This window comes from Bactrocera latifrons, unplaced genomic scaffold, assembly GCF_001853355.1.
Source record: "Bactrocera latifrons isolate USDA-ARS-PBARC rearing strain unplaced genomic scaffold, ASM185335v1 scaffold_193, whole genome shotgun sequence".
NCBI lineage: Eukaryota > Metazoa > Arthropoda > Insecta > Diptera > Tephritidae > Bactrocera > Bactrocera latifrons.
In genome coordinates this window covers 482,725-502,581 of record NW_017535441.1, presented here as the reverse complement: position 1 = coordinate 502,581, position 19,857 = coordinate 482,725, and the positions used below count along the sequence as shown (strand labels likewise).

At 34.2% G+C, this 19,857-nt stretch overlaps 3 protein-coding genes across 3 annotated transcripts; all 3 read left to right on the top strand.

Moving 5' to 3' along the window:
* The first annotated feature begins 3,459 nt into the window (after positions 1-3,459).
* LOC108967638 (protein yellow) lies at positions 3,460-5,887 on the top strand. The gene is made up of 6 exons (XM_018931191.1): positions 3,460-4,047; positions 4,167-4,357; positions 4,450-4,855; positions 5,108-5,379; positions 5,573-5,677; positions 5,742-5,887. Exons 1-6 carry the CDS (start codon positions 3,816-3,818, stop codon positions 5,883-5,885), a joined length of 1,350 nt encoding a protein of 449 aa, XP_018786736.1. The 5' UTR covers positions 3,460-3,815; the 3' UTR covers positions 5,886-5,887.
* Positions 5,888-6,397: 510 nt separating this feature from the next.
* LOC108967639 (dolichol-phosphate mannosyltransferase subunit 3) lies at positions 6,398-7,184 on the top strand. The gene is made up of 2 exons (XM_018931192.1): positions 6,398-6,650; positions 6,724-7,184. Exons 1-2 carry the CDS (start codon positions 6,495-6,497, stop codon positions 6,856-6,858), a joined length of 291 nt encoding a protein of 96 aa, XP_018786737.1. The 5' UTR covers positions 6,398-6,494; the 3' UTR covers positions 6,859-7,184.
* A 2,532-nt stretch (positions 7,185-9,716) lies between these two features.
* LOC108967629 (GILT-like protein C02D5.2) lies at positions 9,717-17,150 on the top strand. The gene is made up of 5 exons (XM_018931179.1): positions 9,717-10,029; positions 14,459-14,593; positions 14,816-15,027; positions 15,158-15,305; positions 16,765-17,150. The coding sequence occupies exons 1-5, from the start codon at positions 9,970-9,972 to the stop codon at positions 16,933-16,935; spliced, it is 726 nt and encodes a 241-aa protein (XP_018786724.1). The 5' UTR covers positions 9,717-9,969; the 3' UTR covers positions 16,936-17,150.
* The last annotated feature ends 2,707 nt before the right edge of the window (positions 17,151-19,857 follow it).

The window sequence follows — 19,857 nt, the reverse complement described above, 5'->3', positions numbered from 1 at the left end:
CTATCATGTAAGAAACTGTTAGAGTTTTTGTAAGAATTTGTGATTTATTTACAAATTTTCATAGAACACATATGTATGCGATGGAGATAGAATTAATGTTTTGAAGCAATATAAAGACATATCACATTTATATCAATCTTTTGTGGTCCTAGAGCTATTAGAGGAAGCATTAACAGTATATACGTAACATACGTGATGTTATGATGTGACTAGTGTCATAGTGTACAATATAAATAACGGTGTGATAATATATCGGAAAAAGGGCTAAGGTATTATCTGAGTTAATGTTTTGGATATACACTTGAATACATCAGATGATAAAAATGTCATATCGTCTATGCAGATTTGTCAATAGCTGGCTGTGAATGTATTAACATATATATGTTCTAAGGTGTTCATATACATATGCAATATGTTAGTCTGATGAAATGTCTAAAGATAATTTGAGAATACATCAGATGTTGGTGACTTCAAGTCTGACTAAGTTATTCATATATGATGCTATAGATGCTAATCAAGTTTATATTTGATGGCATGATAATTTCATGTGATATTTTGGTATAGAAATTAATGTGACGTATTTTATATTTCTATAGCGCGATTTTTCATATGTGACGCCGTAGATGATATTCCAGTGATATGATATAATTGAAGTGATATATCATATGATTTGAATACATTCGATGTTCTATAGAATGAATTGAGGCTCTATCGCATCAAAACAGCAAATCATTAAATTTCAGACACAATTTACAACAACAAACGTATGATGTAATGATATTTATTGTATGAAATTTGATCGCGTGATGACGTGATGTGACATTTTTGTATAGCAATATGACATGTTCTAGTTTCAGTTTTAGTTTTCTATAGCGCGAATTTTTATTCGATTTTTAGGTGCAAATATTTATTAAAGTATTCACTTTAAATCATATGTCGACACGATGCTTTGTCAGCTGATGTGATTTCGGTAAATGAGCTATTATGATTTCATTATACTTATGTACACTATAATCAAAATCGACATAAAGTCGTAACATTTAATGCTGGGCTATAGCGCTGCATGTATAGAAGAGCTCTTTAACACCTCAATGTCACAGCGCTGCCCTCAGCCGTGGGGTCAACCATAGAGCCAAGTGCAGCTAACTCATCATTCATATAAACACAAACATTGTTGAATGTGTTGTAGCGTATTGTTGAATGAATTGTCTTGTGAGTTATTTGTTCCGTTGTTATTGTTTATTATTTACACTTTCGGTTTGTTTTTCCAGGTAACAAAAAACCCTTTAGGTTATATACACACAATATACTCGTGTGTAGAAGCATCTACTCTAAAGTAAATCACTATTGGAAAACTATTACAAAGTACGGTGGAAGCTGCAGTGTTAGCCAGCCACTGGCTCAGTCTTCCCATATGGGACACTCTGATTTGACTGACTTACACACACATGCACACACATGTGCATTTGCAGTCTTGGCTGTGGTCGCTGCCGTTGCACTGTTATTTGTGTACCTGTTAAGGCTTTATGGCCAAGTTGGTCGTTTGTTCTTTGCGGCCTGGCAGTTAAACAGTCAAGCGCTCACTCACTCACGCGTGCAAACAATCGTCTGGCGCGGCAAATCAAGTCAAAAGTATTTGGCCTAAGAAAACCGTCTGACCAAATACTCATTCAAGCATACATCTATACAAACACACAAATATATATGGTTATGTATGCGTGTGTGACAGGATGTGTTGGCATTGATGTCGATTACCAGTAAAAACAGCAAAAAACTGTAAATAAATTGTATAGAAACATAACTCAAAGTTGTATGCGGTTAAAGACGAACGATTTGTGCCCTACTTTTGGAACATTGTAAAAAAATTTTGAGTATTTTTAATTGGCGATTAAATGCACCACTTGAACGTTAATTATATTTTGACTTACTTTAATGTGATTGGCATTTGGAATCGTTTCTTATTAGCTTAAATAAACCTACTTCGAATTTTATTCGCAAAAACCGTGTTGCGCCCTGTTCGAGAAGTCTGAGAAAGTGATCTGAAGCGGCAAAATAGGGATGACATTCGAAACAGACCCCTGATATTCACTGATTTTAATGCCGTTTAATTTACAATTACTTCATATAGAACGCGTGTCTTCTATGCTGATTTATCTTCCCACAAATCAGTTAGATATTATTATGGTAAAAGTATATGAAATTATAATTTTTGGGTTAATCTTTTCTAGCAATATTTTGAGGTTATTTCAAAAACTACATTTTTTCTGCTCGTCTGAAACCCTAATAATGTAAACTTTTGCATTAGAATATTTGCAATAGAAATATATACGATCCAACAATGAAGTTATTAAAATTTACTTTCGAAATTCGGAGTCGTCCAGTTTAAGATCGTCATAATCGTCCTTTCAGACCAACAGTTGAGCATCTAGTGGCACCGTACAAAATTTTCCGGTACCATAGACAAAGAAGTCCCTTAGTGTCGAGAATGTTGCTCCGCCTGGCGCAGCAATTGAGTAAGACCCAAATCAGTCTCTCACACATCGTTCTCAAACGTTGGGCATCTCTGTGACGTCATTGAGGCAAATTGCATTACGAAGAAATTACGGTTTGATGCGATTTATGGATCGACGGGGAATGGGAATCGCTACCACTCAATGAAAACCGAATATTTTTGGTCCGAATTAAATGATATGGACTTGGACAATATGTGGCTCTAACAGGACAGCGCCACAAGCCACACAGCGAATGTCACAATCGATTTATTGAACACCAAGTTTGGTGAACGTGTTATCTCACGACACAGCCCAGTCTATTGGCTGCATCGGTCTTGCAATTTGACGCCGTTAGACTCTTTTCTATGGGGCTACGTCAAGTCTATGGTCTATGCGTACAAGCCAGCAACGATTGACGAACTTCGCATGAATATCGAACGTGAAATTGCAAAAGTATCGGCCGATTTTTGCTTAGAAATAGTCGAAAGTTGAGTTCAGTGTATGGACTTCTGCAAGTATGCCTGTGGCCTGAGGTCATGCAAAAGAAATCGAGTTCCATACATGATGTCTTCGAATGTACTTTCACAGAAATAGAGAATTTCATTGATATTCCAAACCGTTTTACCGAAAAAAATTTATTTCGCTCAACCAACTTACAACTCTATTAAGAATTATTGAGAGAAGATTACTACTACGTCATAAACGAAACGAGCTTTAAAATTTTCTATCCTTCCATGGGAAGATAAATCAGCATTCAAACTGTCAAACGCTCGTCAAAAAAGCAACAGAACGCAAATGTCACAAACGCTATTTCTATTATTACTGAACGTCTTTAGAACACGACCGCAGTCGTATATGCCGCACAGTCGTCGGTGTAGCGAACAATAACAAATATCAATAAGTGTTGCCGGTGTTGTTGTCTTGTCTGCAGAATAAAGTGATTTAGTTCTTTATGTTGCCTCGACGTGTAGTGGATAGTTTACTTTGACGTTTGGGCGCATTCAAGAATGCCGTTGGCTAATTAGACTTGGTTAGCGCCTACAAAAACCCGGCAGACATCTGTATGTATGTGCAGACTTACGTACAAACGTACGCATATTTTCACTACACGTAGAAAGCAGCATTTGAAGAGGATGCTGCATTATGCCCGCAGTCTTCCAGGGCGCTCGATCAGTCAGACTTTAGTAACGCGTCGAGGCAGACGTCACCCGCTTAAGAACTCAGCTAAACTATTAACTTAACTGTAATATTTCGATTATTATTGGGATTTTTGTGTTTGAAAAACGTTTTGGAATTGTGTGAACTTAAACTTTGATTTGTAATATGTTGTTGTTATGTTGCTGCTTTATGCAACTGCTGCTGCATTTGGTCAGTGGCGATGTACCAGAAAGTGATGTTGAGCCGTTGCTGCGTAGAAAGGAGTTCGTTACGCTGCATAAATGGAGCGAATTGAAATTGGGTGTGCCCGAAGGCTATCGACAACCACTGACGGTGGATGCAAACCGTTACGCGCAGGATAAATTACTGCCGGTCGATGTGGATGTGGAGTACGGCGGTAAGTGTTTGTTTATTATTGTACTTCATTGCACAAGAAGGTATTAGAATTACTTGGACTTATATATTAACTATGAGCTTCTGCACTTTCTCACCCTCACACTCTTTCTTTCTGCACAGATGACGGTTACCATCGGACCTTCCTAACCATACCTCGTTTGAGCCACGGCGTTCTTTACTCCCTAGCTGTAGTCGCTGATAGTGATAACGCGACATTGCTTAATCCACTTCTGGTACCGTATCCCAGTTATGATTGGCACTCCAGCTTTGGTCAAAATTGCAGCTCAATAACTTCGGCCATACGCACTTTTGTGAGTGATTATAACACGATTCCGCAAACAACCAACCATATCTTGAATATAATTTCGTTCTCTTTCTTGCACTCTGCGCATCACTTCGTTAGATTGACGACTGTTGGCGTTTGTGGGTAGTTGACTTGGGCCAAATTAACGGTATACAGTATTGCGCGCCTCAAATACTCGCTTTCGATTTGGTCACCGATCAGCTGATACACCGTTATGTTATACCGGCATCGCAATATACACCGGGTGTGTCCATTTTCACTGCACTCGCTGTGGACATAGATGAATCGGTGCCAAAGGCGGAGTGTAGTACTGCTACGGTCTATATAGCGGATCCATGGGGTTATGGTCTGATTGTTTACGATATGCGTCGAGGTCAATCTTGGCGCATACAAAATGCACACATGCAACCAGATCAGCAATTGACACAGGATAAAACAGGCAGCAGCGGCATTTTTACAGTCAGCATAAGTCCAAGACAGCATGACAGGGAAGGCGGTGAAAACGGTAAAATACTTATGAAAATTAATAGTTAATTAAGCTGAAAGCCAATAAGTACCGAAAGTGTAATGTGATTTTTTTTTTTTTTTTTGGAAATTTTATAAAACTTCTATTGTTGTATATAGACAGAACCTTACAAAGTTTTCTAAAGCTTTATTCCCTTAATATAACTTTTCACTTGAGATAAATTTTAGAACTCGATTTCATTAAGTGAAGATTTTTAAATTATTATTATTATTATTATATTTTTTTTTCCAGCTGAGCGCCGCTTATATTTCCACGCACTCAATAGCTTTCTAGAAGTAAGTGTACCGTTAGTTGTGGTCAATAATGCGTCACTGTGGACACAACTTAAGAATACGGAAACACAAAATGAAGTGCTGAAAGAATTTAGAATCGTTGGCAGCCGCGGCATACAGTGTGAATCGGAAGCTATGGACAGTGAGGGTAATTTATATTGCAGTTTGATAAGCTCAAGCGCCTTAATAGCCTGGAAGGAAAATAGCGATTACGATTCGGATCATTTGAAGGTAATTGAGAGAAAAGTTGACAAATTAACGGAAAGACACGCCCCCAATAAACAATAAAAAACTATATTTAGAAGTATCCCGAAGAAGAAGAAAGGTGTTGTATCAAAATTGTGGAACATATACCGTTATTTTTTATCATACAAGACTTATCAAAATTTAAAACAATATATATTTATTTGTTTTCAAATTGCAGGTTGTCGCTTATAATCCGGATAGACTGCGATTTGTCACAGGCCTCAAAGTGAACCGCAATAATCTCGATGAAGATGAACTTTGGGCCTTGAGCAGTAATCCAGAAGTAAGCAATTTTTATATGAAAATACCAAATGTTAAATAGTTTATTATAAAATTAAACGTTTTAGCTATTTGTTGGTGGTAATGTGCAAACAGATGATATAAAATTCCAAATCATCGGCTGTCGCGTCAAAAATTTGTTGGAAAATGAACCCTGCTCTGTAGTAATAAATCATTTACAAAATACCATAAATTATTATAAAGATCATTAAAATAATAAATAAACACTTAACTTCGAAATAATTAGCTGATTATATAATTTAATAGTAATTTTTTATCATATACGATGAAGGGGTATAACTAATGGCAACATATATTCGGACGACCTGAGGTGGGGAAGAGGACGAGTAGGCGTAGTTAATTTTTTTTAAAGGTTAAAAATTTCTCCCTTTCCAGCAAAACAACGATTCCTATAGAAAAATGTAATATAGCAAATTTTTATGTAATGAAAATATCTACAACTTCCTCTTCCCGAGCTCCTAACGCCAGCAAAATTATTTTTTATTTAATTTTTGTTATATTGTCTATATTTTCCAATGAAATTTAATTTAATTTTTAAACCTAATTATATAAATTGATATTTTAGAATTTTATACAATAACTTACTTTTTGAAATACTCTTAAAACATACACTTACTGGCGCCATCTAACGTGACAACCTCCGATATTCACAATAGACTCTGTGCTTAAGCCGTTCATCTAGAAATACAACGACGGCCAGAAAACAGCTGTTTGTTAATGTCAAGAGCCACGCAAGTGTTTATTATTTACACATATTCAATTTTAACATTCCAGCAATTGATAAAAATTACCGGCAAACAATGGTTATGACGAATTTACAACGTTGGCTTTTATATATTGGACTCTTTGCGATACCTTATTTGGCCATAGTGACCGGCATACTGCGCGCACCTGTGCTTACCAAATGGGAATTGGAAATTCAGCTTTTGCCACTTGTATTGCTGGTGTTGTTTGGGGTGAGTCAGTAAACATTCTAAAGCAGAAGCTCAAATCTATTCAATTCCTTATAAAATTAATTTATTTTCACAGGCTTATTCGGCATCTGTGGTACTCTACCGCACGTTTACATTTAATGATTGCCCACTGGCAGCCAAGGAACTGCAAGAACAGATTGCGCTCGCACGTAAAGATTTAAAAGAGAAAGGTTTTATATTTCGCGATTAAGTAATGTTAATAGGCTGTTAAACTTTCCTTCAACTAAGTATTAAGTATAGATGAATACACGGTATAATTAAATATTAATAAATGCAATGACTTATAGTGAAAGCAAGGTTACTTTCTGCATAAGCTAGTAGCATCTGAAGACACTAATTAATTTTAAACTTGTCTGACAAGTTGTTTAAAAAGTTACTGTAAGCTGACATGTAAGCTTAGTTACATCTGTTATGTTACTATACTTGCAAAGATTTTCTATTTCTATTAAATAAATGCTGAACGCAGTAAATGCTTTATTGACTTCGTTTAAGTATAATAAAATTTTATTTTAATAATGCCATCTGTTTCTGCAATCATTAAGGGGCTATGTGCATTCATTAAACGAAAGGTTTTATTTTCTAAATGAACAATTTCGCAATATATATCACGTAAAATAAATATCAATATATAGTCATTCTCCTAAGCTCTTCTAAATACACGATAACTTTATTTGAACAATAGAAATATTTCTGTAGCCACCCTGCAATCATAAATACATTAGGGATAAAAACATAGTAAAGCATTATTATTATTTTCTATTTGATTTGCTTGTATGATTTTATACAAGTGACTGGTTATTTTAAAGTTTGTAACACCCAAAAGGAAAAGTCGGAGACTCTTATGTTAATGTATCAGCAATACAAATGTGACTTCGAGGATTTTAATGCAAGTTTTATTTTTATTTTTCTCTTTGCTAAATGCCATTCAATGAAGTACATATGTATGTAGAATATGAATTTTCATGTATGTAGGTAACAAATGCAACCACCAAGCAATATAAAATATTACGGTCAACGTAACCAGAAAAAAGTCAAGGACCATACACTCGAAAACATTTCTCAAAATTATAGGAGGAAGAACAACAACTTTGTAAGGACATCGCGTGCGAATTAGCTACTAAAATAACGTACTTCTTACGCAAACAACAATATTCTAACAACAATTACGTACTCCTCAACCTTGGTATTCTGATTCTAAGTTGGTTCTGATTTCCAACACACTACCAAATTTACTTACTTACAAATGTTTCACTGTTAACCGCAAATGCAAGGGAAGCCAAAAAATATTCCGATTTTTGAAATGGCAATAGTTATAGGAAAGTATTTATTTAAATGAAAAGTATAGTAAGGTTGYTGTTGTTGTTGTAGCAGCTTAATTCTACCGAGTAGGCAGTCCTTGACCGGACAAAGAATGTGGATCCATTCCCGTTACGTAGACGAGACTGTCGTGGGGTTTAATTAATATTCTAACTTTGTTTGTTTGTTTTGTAATCCTTGATTGCAAAAATCATATTCTTGACGGTTTGAAAAAAAATTATAAAAATGTATATTTCTTTATTTAATTTATATTTTAGAATCTTCAATATTTTAGGCTGCTTATTTACCGTGTACTCGCTGTGAACGCACTACATATTATACTTTTTAATAATAAAATAAAATTTTACTACTTTGTATTATATTTTTGTTCTCCCCACAATCAGCAAGTGCCGATAAATTAAAACGTAGACAGAAAAACCGTTTGCGTGACTGCAACGAATAATTTTAATTTCCTCTCAGTTTTAACTAAGTATATATTACAATAGTTATATATTATAGAATCAATAGTATAGTTTGTGAACGGAAAGTTTATCCGCTTACTGCATATCACACCCGCTAAATAAAAGGTGGAAGTACATATGTACAATATAATTTTTTGCTTACCTATTTGTCTATGCATGTATGAACATTAGTCTGCTTAAAAATATTTTGCATTTGGCTCGAATCATGAAAAATGAATATGTCCTACAAATCTTGTGGGGGATTGATGCGATGTGTGGGAAGTGGCACCGTCTTTTTGAAACCAAATGTCACCAAGATCACGAGCTTCAAATTCAGGCGAGCTGGACGCGGTCTATTCGGTCGAATATTATTCAATACTGAATGCTGGGTTTAGACTTTGAAAAGGTGATTTTAAACAAAGCTTCAAAAGTTTGAAAATAAAAAAAAATTTGTTGTTGAACGTTCATAAAACAGTTATACAAATGCTCTAAACTCTGTAATTTTGCTCAAATCGACGTGAGCAAAAAGCTCTTGAAATATATTAGGCATTGAATTAAAAACAAAAAAAAATGAAAATAAAAAAATTAAGCCTCAGTTCAGCCAGCTTCATTAAACCTTTAACCTCAAGTAGAAAAATGAACGGCCGTTTCAAAATTATAAATATAACGGAATATACTTAACAAATTACTAAAGCTTTAATTAAGACTCACTAAAAATATGTATGCCATAAAACAAAAATTAAAACGTTTTGTCGATCTGTCTGCCACTCATAAAAATTAGTTCTGCTTTTGAAAAAGCTACAATTCCAGTACGCAAAAGCGCTTACTTTACAACCTCGATGCTATAAGCATATGTAAGGAGTATATAAACTAACTTTATAACATATATGTACATACATACATGCGTAAGTCTATAAGCATGCAGTGTCGGAAGATCAATAAAATGCAACATTTGCCACCTGAACTCTCCCACAGCGCGTATGAAATTAAGTAAGCGATCAGCTCAAACTACTTTCAATTCACATACATACATACGCACACACACACACACACACACACACATCATACACTCTCACAACTCGCCATCGAAACAAATTTCAAAGCGCCTTCGTGCATAGGTACCATAACTAATTAATGAGTCAAACGTAGCCGCGACTGGGAGCCGACCACCAAACCAACCAACCGAGTCAAGTCTATCCACCGACAAGCCAAGACAAAGCACCGGTTGGCGGTGTACCAGTCAAACAAAAAGCTACAGTTCGAGCCCTAGCTGAGACTAGCCGAATGCGACTCAGAGCAAGTGTTGGCAGTTGAATTTTAGGCGTTGTCCGATTCGTACCAGCCTGCTGAGCATCTTAAAAGTGTTTATTTTCTTTGTCGCTATTTATTCAGTTGACCCCGGTGTAGTTTGAATTGTTGTTATTGTCTTTTTTCGGTTATACGGCAGTGCATCTGCAAGCTATCTTTGTGTGACGTTCGTTGGAAAACAAAGTTTCACATATCAGCAGAAAGTTGTTTAATATAAAAAAAAACCAAAAATTGTCATGAGTCAGAACGTTGTTGGTGTGTTCTTGGTGTTGATCGCAGTTGCGAATGCGGTGAAGGTAATAATAAATTGGCATGTCATTTGCAGATTCTAAGATAATGTATGTTTGCATGTACATATATGTATATTATATATACATATTTACATGTATGCACCTGCATATATATTTACTTGTAGGTACATATATTTGTTGTAAAATTTACTTTTTTGAATGAAATTTTGTGAATTAGTTAAGAAAATAATGTAAATATAGCATGTGTATGCTAATTTTTTGTATATTTGTGCAATATAGTGTTATATGATAACATATGTATATGTAGGTTTACAATTTATATTTTGTATTAAAGTGTGAAGCTAATATAATGGCGGTATAATTAAACTAATCACTTAATCAGGTCATTTATTCTATTACAAAACGAAGGAAATATTGTCAATTATTGACTTCGTGTACAAAATAACAGTTCATTAACACCGATCGTGATAAAAACTACTGTTCATACATACATATATACATACATATGTGCGTGTGTACATAGAGGTATTTTTTTAACCAATTTATATTCACACAAATTTCATGAAAATTGTTGCTGTATTTGTTTAATCAAATAAAAATAGGTCCACGTATACATATGTATACACATACGTAAATATGTAAAAAAATAAAAAATGTATGTTCATACATAATTTCAGATATACCTCCACAATATTCTACAGGAAAATTAGAATATAATTCGTTCTGCGAATAAACAGTTATACATAAAACAAATTGGTTAATAAACACTAAATTCTGTGACGATTGCACGCCAACACCTGCCTAATAAAGACCCATTTTTTCTAACTAATCATGTAGTACAATTATTTAAATTTTCTAAAAAGTTACAATGTGCTCAGCGAGATATTTATCTGAATTTGATTTCACAGAAAAGCGTAACTGTACTTATATACAGTTGTGTACGGTTAATTGAACTGGAAAATTGTAAATATCTGTAGCTTACTTTTTAACTGAGCAGCTTGTTTGATTGCGGCCTCTCCTATTTAACCAGAGGTGCGTCTTACTTTAGTAAATTAGTAAATTGTCTAAAAATCTGATTTTTCAGCAGAAGGCTAATTTAATAATTGAACTTAATTTGGTAAATTAGTCTTAATTTAGTCGATTAATCGTATTAAATATAACCAATTAACCTTCATTTGGTCAATTAATCTTAATTGAGTCAATTAGCCTTAATTAAATCCTAATTTGGTCAATTGAAAATAATATAGTCAATTAGCTTCTATTTAATCAGTATTTTAATTTTCAATTAAATTTAATTGAGTCAAAGAGCCTTAATTAAATCCTAATTTGGTCAATTAAAAATAATATAGTCAATTAGCTTTTATTTAGTCAGTATTCTAATTTTCAATTAATTTAAATTGAGTCAATTAGCCTTAATTAAATTATAATTTTGTCATTTAATATTATTTCAGTGAATTAGTCTTGATTTAGTCAATATTTTAATTCTCAGTGGCTAACTGCTAATCGACTAAATAAAAGGGTTATATAAAACACCTTTAAAATACAATGCCTTTGGCAGACTCAATACCGTTCTTTATAAATAAATAATTTATAAATATGATAAAATTTCACTTTGTAATATGAAGCAATTAGCCGAGAAACTTGGAAAATTACTTTTAATTGCATTCATACAGAAATACCTTTAACTCAGTGGCTGGCTGAAGTTCTCAACTAAATTCATTAGTTTCCATTAAAGGGGGTCTACTGTATTTATGTATTTTACATAGCTATGCATTTTTTTAATCATTAGTTTTGTATATTTTTATTTCGTTGGTTATTGCACACCGTAACACTGAAAAAATGTTGAATGAGACAGTCATTAAAATTCGAGTCTTTTGTTTTGTCGTAATACTTATGTTAACTTTTCTGCTTCGGTCGCTATGTTTAGCAACCAACATGCGTTTTGGTAAACGTTTTCGCTTTTATCATGACTTGAATTGAGGCACAGTGGTCTGATGTGATGAAAAATATAATAAATGATGGACTAATGAAAATAAATTACCTAGCAAGCCTTCTCAACTTCAAATATTTTTAATTACGCAGGCTCTTAATTTAATCAATTCTAATAAACTAACAACTTGCGAGAAGTACGCGGTTAAAAATAAACTGGTGGAGCTAATTGAACTGAGTGATTGCACTATAGAAGATCTAACTCAAAAACTATTTGAAATATCGATTTAAAATTTTAGTATGTTATTTTAAAGTATATAAATGTGAAAAAATTTATCCCTTCTTTAATTTCATACCAGATGTGCTTCTTTAGTGATTAATAAGTTAAAAATCACAAATTATGCTTTTTTTGATTAATGATCTTACCTTTTTTAAATAATTCAAAACTTAAATCACTAACTATCTTTCAAAATTTACTTTCTAATATATTTAAAACCAAACTGTCATCGTTGAAGGGAGATTGTAATTATGAGGCAATTAATTATCTGTATAAAAAGATTTTCTTTGATTTACTTAACTATTCAACTTCCATATTTTTCATATATTCATACAATTTCAAATATGTAAAAATGAAACACTTAAACTCACAATTTTCGGAGAGAGAAAAAAGTTTAAAATAAATTAAATTTTATGAGCAATTAGCTTGACTCCACCACTCTGTGCAATAAGTTATTCTATGTTTGTGAGCAAACCGGTTCTGGCGACAATGCTGTGAAGTCAAGCTTAGCTGCAGGGGCTTGTGTCTACACCTCTTACTAACACTACTTTATAACTTTACAGCGCATATGTTTTTTGTTGCATTTGTAATGTTTTTTAACTTTTCACTTATGCTTTACAAACGAGTTCTACATGCAAGTTGGTAGTAAACATAAACATAAATGAGGTAGAACGCTATACAACAAAAACATTAGCTCACTTTAAAACGTTGGTTTTCGGAAAGTATTTTATTTCATTGTAAGCAATTGAGCAGACGAATTTCAGTGTGGTCGCAGCCGGTTGAAAAAATATTAGAATTTGAATAAAAGACGGTCTGATTCGTGATTGAAATATGAATATAATATAATCCCATGTGTACTACATTTGTGTAGATACATATTTTGTGTGTACAGGAATTATTTTCTCACATACGAGTATTATTGTTTACTACGTTTTACCATTAACCAGTTTTTTTTATTTTTTTTTTTTTTTTTTGAAATTCGACAATTTCGATTTATGTATTTATTTTTTTTTAGAATATTTTTATAATTTGCTTTGCTGCTATTTGCATATCAATTAACTAAATTGAACGTAATTTTTAGCAAAATAACTGACATCATTTCCATATTTAGCGAATTCAGAGAAATGAAGCATAAACTAATAATACCGAAGTGTAAAGGAATTAAAGTTCTCTTGCATTATTGCTTTGTTTAATGAAGTCGAATACAGAGTAGTTTGCACAATCTAATTCAGACAGATAGACATGGCTAAATCGACCCAACTCGTCACTCTGTCCATTTATGAAGGGTGATTTATTTCGAGGTTCCCTACAGTTCTTTAAGGAGAAAACACAGAAACTTAAAATTTAATGTGTAATGCTTATTATCATTCGAAAGAACATTTTTTAGCATTTATTTTTTGAAGATTATCTCTTTCAAATGTTGCCCGCGGCTACGTGTCAGATAATCCATCCAATTCAAGAGTCCAATTTTCGATGACTCGTTCGGGCATTTCGACTGGTGACTGGTGAATTGGAAGGGTGATGTTTTGCTGCAAGGCTTGAATCGGAGCGGATTGTCCGCATAGACTTTAGAGCATTGACCGATCGACGGCAAAAAGCCCCTTTTTTTTGAAGATGGATATCGGTAGATTATCAGCCAAGTCTCCTCTTTTCGAACGCTCCCACGACAGCGCGGTCTACGTAATTGGAATGGACACGGATTTTTTATCTAGTGAAGAACTATTAACACGGCATGATTCTGCCGCTATAACAACAACAAAGATACTGATAAACACGTCAATATAATAGTACAATTTCTTCAACCTATTTAGAAATCTCTCAAATGAAATTTAAAATGCCGTTGTTGCTATAAAATGTTTTTAAAGTATTCAATATACTTATATTATATATAGTTTGATTATGTAAAATTTTTCTATGCAATTACTACTCTGTCTCTCTATAAAATTGGAAAACATTATTAAAGTGCCTATTTGTTTTGCCTTGCAACTTTCAGCCATTAGCGCTTCCGGTTTCGCGAAGCACAAATCGATATTATTAAGGTATGCTTCTTATATGACTCCTTTCGTAGGCAGCTAACGTTTTTTCTTGTTGTAAATTGAGTACTCATTGCATCGTCCTCGTAAATCACAACATGGAACCTTAGACCGCAATTAACTTATACGATATTACATAGCGTGAGAATATACGCATTGTTAATTTTGTCTAAAATATCTAAATTAAGAAAAAATACAGTTTTAACTAATTGCGTTATAATTTTGCTTCATTCAGGTGCCGGTAACCATCTACTATGAATCGCTCTGCCCAGACAGCGCAAAGTTCATTACCGAGCAGGTCTTTCCAGCTGTGAAGGGCGAACTGCGCGACTACGTGGATATCAACTGGGTGCCTTTTGGCAAGTCGCATGTAAGTACCGCTAAGTATACATACATATGTACTCGCACTTCTGCTCTCACAAATAAATGAAAGACAAGAAGCATACTTTTGCTTAACTAGCGTTTCTTTGTTGTGACTTTTTGATTGTGAGGTGCCCGTAATTATATCACATGAATGATTTATGGTATATACAAGTAGTACGACACTAACGCATATCGGTTTTGTTTTCTGTTTGTTCACCTGTTTACGCAGTTCACAACACAAGGTGCCGAAGTGATTTTCGATTGTCATCACGGTCCAAACGAGTGCTACGGCAATAAAGTGCATGCCTGTGCCATCGAACATATTCAGGCCAACTCCTACCAAATCGAATTCACCAGAGAATCACTAACTTTGGACTTCATCAACTGCATGATGAAGGCGGGCAAGAACTTCGATGACAACGTATATCCGGGTGCACGTTGGTAAGTGACGACTGACTGTTATGTAAATCAGTTTACACGCTTGCAAGTGTCATGTGTTGGCGTGACTTTGTTATCGTAACATTCATTAACAGTTTGCTTTAAATTTTGCTGTTATTGTTGTATATTTAAGCGCACGTGAAAATCATATTAGCGCCTGGGAAAATATCCAGCAATGCGCCAACACAACTGAAGGCAGTATTTTACTCAAAAAACAAGGCGAAGCCACCATGCAATTCCAAAATCCATTGACAAGCGTACCAACTGTTGTCTTCAAGCAGGTGAGTTTTGGGATGAAAAGTATTAACTATAGAATAGTTGAATTTCATTTAATTTCGGAAAATTTTGACATGTGTCAATAATTATTGTGAAGTGTTTCTCAAAGGCTATTGTATTACAACATGAAGCGCTTAGAGCTTTTTTATGGAGAGATACCTTAAAATGTACACGATATAGTACATATTGGAAACTAGAGAAATGACTGATAAAGGAACTAAAATAATAATTTTGTCAAGTTTGACCAAAACCCAAAATGTATCCTGAGATGCTTAATTTCAATCCCCTTTCTTCATAACAAAGCATAAATTATACCCTACCCTATTTTATAAAAGTTACTGTCAAAATTGCTCTCTTCAAGATAAGTAAGTAAAAAGATCTTCTAAATATAGATATCTTCCTTAGAAAGGGTGATCCATTCCGAAGTTCCCTACTTGTTTAAAGAAAAAACACAGAAACTTAAAAATTAATAGGGTATGTTTATTATCAATTAAAAGAACATTGTTTATCATTAATTTTTGAAGATTATCAAGATGTTCCATCCGTTGAGTCCAATTTTCAATGACTCGTTCGAGCTTTTGACTGGTAACTGGCGAATGACACTCGTGATGCTTTTCTCACCGAAGTGTTCTCATAATAAATCCATTCTGTTTGTTTCCATACCTATTAAGCAAGATATGGGTTAGGCTCAAAAACGTCGGATCTGCTTGGAACTTTTCAAGAGCTCAAAGAGCGAAGCGATATCGCTTGGGAAGGTCGAGGCTATTCAGCCGAACACTATCCAATAACTAATGCTGGGTCTCAAGATGATCTTGCCAATAATATGCTTAGTAGTCCGGTTATGTTGATTTTAAGTTGAGTGAAGCGCGCGAAACACGATATTTACAGAACGTGAATTTTCGTAATAAAGTTGAAAATTGTATAAACGTTGTTCAGGCGTAAGTCTTTCCACCAGGAATAATTTTTCCACGATGAAATACCAAACAGTACTGAACAAAAATGACACGACAGCTTGGTACGACCCACGCGTGATCTGTCAAACAAAGGCTATGGAAAAAGTACCTCTACTTGGATCACCCGTGATTTTAGAAGACAGTTAGATTTAGCCAATGACTATTTTAGTGAGACTCGTTCAAATTTGCCAATATTTTTAAGTTGGCATCACTGGAAGTATTTTTCCACATTCTTAAACACAGAGCGTAATTAAATATAACCGCAAAAGAAACTAACTTATAAAGTTGCCTGAGAATTGACGCAAAATTTAAGTACCATCGTATAACGAAATAATACTTCATTCAAATATATTCATTCATTCATTCAAAATAGATCTCAATTTGAAAATACAAGATGTGTAACGCAATTTTCGGCTCTTTCAATTTATATATATTCATTTATCTATACACATAAAATATATAAATTATTTTTGGAAATATTACTTCTTTTAAATTTTTTCTTATTTTTAAGCAATATGATGCCAAGGAAAACGATCAAGCCATGTCCAGCTTCCTGAACGTTGTCTGCAAGTACATTCCTCAACCACAGCCGAAAGTGTGTGCCGCACTTAACTCGGCCGTCGCCACCACTGTTACACCGCTGTTAGCAGCATTGGCATATTTGCTGATGCGATTCATCTAAGCGACGAAAGCTCAGTTTGCAAAGCCGCTGCTACAGGCGGATACCTCCATTCAACTTCCAATTACAAAAAATTAGTTGAAATAAAATTTTCGTGAATAATTTTTTTTTTTTTTAATTTGTATTTAACGCAAACCAATCCGTCCAGGTATTGTGATTCCAAGTTTTTATATTCCGAAATAATATATTCATATGTATATTACAAATGAAGCGTTTTTATATTCAAATTTTATATGTACGTACGAGTTTAATATTTATAACAGATATGTGTTTATCTTTATAGTAGAATGTGTTTAGAGAGCAAGTTTTAACTGTTAATTAAAGGTATCCACATTTGTAAAATATTTAATTAATAAATACATATACATATATACAAAACATACACATATATTTTTACAATGAATTTTAAAGGGTCAACAAATGTTGTGTGTAGTCCTTAGAGAGTCGACACCTATATTTTACATTTAATTGTGTCCGACCAAGAATTGTCGATCCGGCATCAAGACTCGAGACTTTTAGAATTGAAGTATAAGTTTTAGTATAAATATATGTATTATATTTTCCAATGACTTTAGTAAACTGTATCCCACGTTGTGTAAGTGCAATCGTATTACGCTGAATGGCTTTAGAAAGATAAGATTTCGTCTTAAAAAGCTTCTCAGACATCTTTGTAATTGCTTGACTCAGTATTCTTCTACGTCAAAGATAGACACCAGAAAATAGAAAGAACGCCATAGCTTACAGTTTTTCTACGATTTTCTACGATCGTTTTAATACTACATCAGCCAATTTGAATTTTGTTGATTCAATTTCTGTAACTTTGATGTCAAAGATAACTCACTCTCGGGAAGCCCATTTTTCAAAAATATCATAAAACTATTCAATTCGTCGAGTCCAGTACTGTTTACTTTCACCGGAATTTAAACTTTGATCGAAAGATCGTTAAATAAGGCTGGACACAATGAAAAGGTCATTGTATGCGTGCGTCACGAGTCGAATTCGACCGTACCTCGATCTGCGAATAGCAGCTTAATGGCAACAATATCCATCCATTTCTGAAACGAAAATTAACTCGATAATCAATCATCAGAAACATCGTGAGCCTCGTTGGGAGGTTCTCAATCATTCACTTTATAGACGAGGCACCAAGTTATCATTACTTTTTTCTGTATATGGAGAATGATTTTGCTAGTGAAAAATTCGAATGAAAAGAAGCTATAAAAAATCGACTGAAACATCCCTGGGTATATATCTACATAAGAATATGTACATATGCATATGAGTTTCGCGTATTTTCCATAAATATTTGCATAATTTTACTCATCGTTAACCATTATTTATAAAACATTAAAGTGGCTTGTTTTTCAAGGTTCAATGCTTGACTGACAAATGAAATAGTTATCTGAGGTAATACTGCTGTTGTTTATGCCACAATTGAGTATAGTGTTTTGATGCACATACAGTGTGTTTGAAACGTATTGGACAGGTTACCAAGAAACTATACTTAAATATTTATGTATGTTTCTCAATTAAAAGTTATCGAAACTAGATAGGTACGAATGTCAAAGGCATTTATTACTGAGACATATAACGGGTTAACCAAGTAGAGGCACTTTTTTCAATAGTCTAATTTGAACAGATCCCCCCTACGTTATGTCAAGCTGTCATTTTATTCTTTCCGGTATTGTGTGGTATTTCATCATGGAAAGACTTATTACGACTGCACAACGTTTACAAAACGTTAAACTTTCTAACGAAAATTACGTGTTTCGCGCGTGATACTCAACACATGGTCAGCATAATCGGCCTACTGTGCGTACTATTCGCAACATCATCACCCATCTTGAGATCCAGCATTCATTATTGGATAAAATTCGACCGAATAGATCACGTCCAGCACACGGTGAAGAAAATATAGCAGCCATATCTGAGAGTGTACGCGAAGATCGTGGGGAGTCGACTCGGCGCCGTTGGTAGCAACTCGGACTGACGTAGGGAACGACCTGGGACATTTTACGACGAGATCTTAAATTGAAAACGTGCAAAATACAGCTTGAACAGGAACTGAAGCCGCACGATCTTCCCAAGCGACATCGATTTGCTCTACGAGCTCTTGAAAAGTTCCAAGAAAATCCGACGTTTTCGAACCAAAGTTTGTTCAGAGAAGAGACCTATTTCGGACTCAATTGGTATGTAAACAAGCAAGCTTGTCATTTCATCCAGAAAAAAAAGGTTTGGTGTGTGAAATTGAAGTTTCTGATGAGACACACTTCCCACACTTCACATCAATCAATGGAGTTATTCTGAGAACACCTCGTTGGGCCGGTCGATTTTACGGAAAGTTGTTTTAGCATAATCGTGCCATTAATGCGGTATTTGTAATTACCAGAGTGAGAGTAGTTAGATCCATCAAAACTTCAACCGATATAAGTTGTGCTAATATCGCAGTCTAAATATTTGAAAGAAAAAGTTTCCAAAGATCGAAATGGTTTCAGGAACCGTATTTACAACATATTTATTTATTCAATAAAGTTTCCTATTATATCTGGTGTGCAATAATTATATTTTTTGTAATAAGGAATGCAGTTGAACCAAGTAATGGATAGATAAAGAAACGGACTGCTTCGATAAGATCACACCATGGAGTTAGTTGAGTGGGGTTAAAGAGGCACGTGAAGATAATAATTTTATTCACAAATCCCTTGCATGGTGGATAGTGTGCGTAAAGCTTTCAAATGCCAGGTTCTAGCCCGAATAAGTAGAAGTTTTACCTGCCACAAGACAGACAAATCGAAGTCTGGAACTACGATTTTCAGACTCCCAGAATGCCATTTATGAGGAGAAAACTGGGAAAGCCTTTGACATAGTCTACTTTCCTGTTTATAAATGCTTGCATTTTCAGCATAACCAAACTGTATATTAACT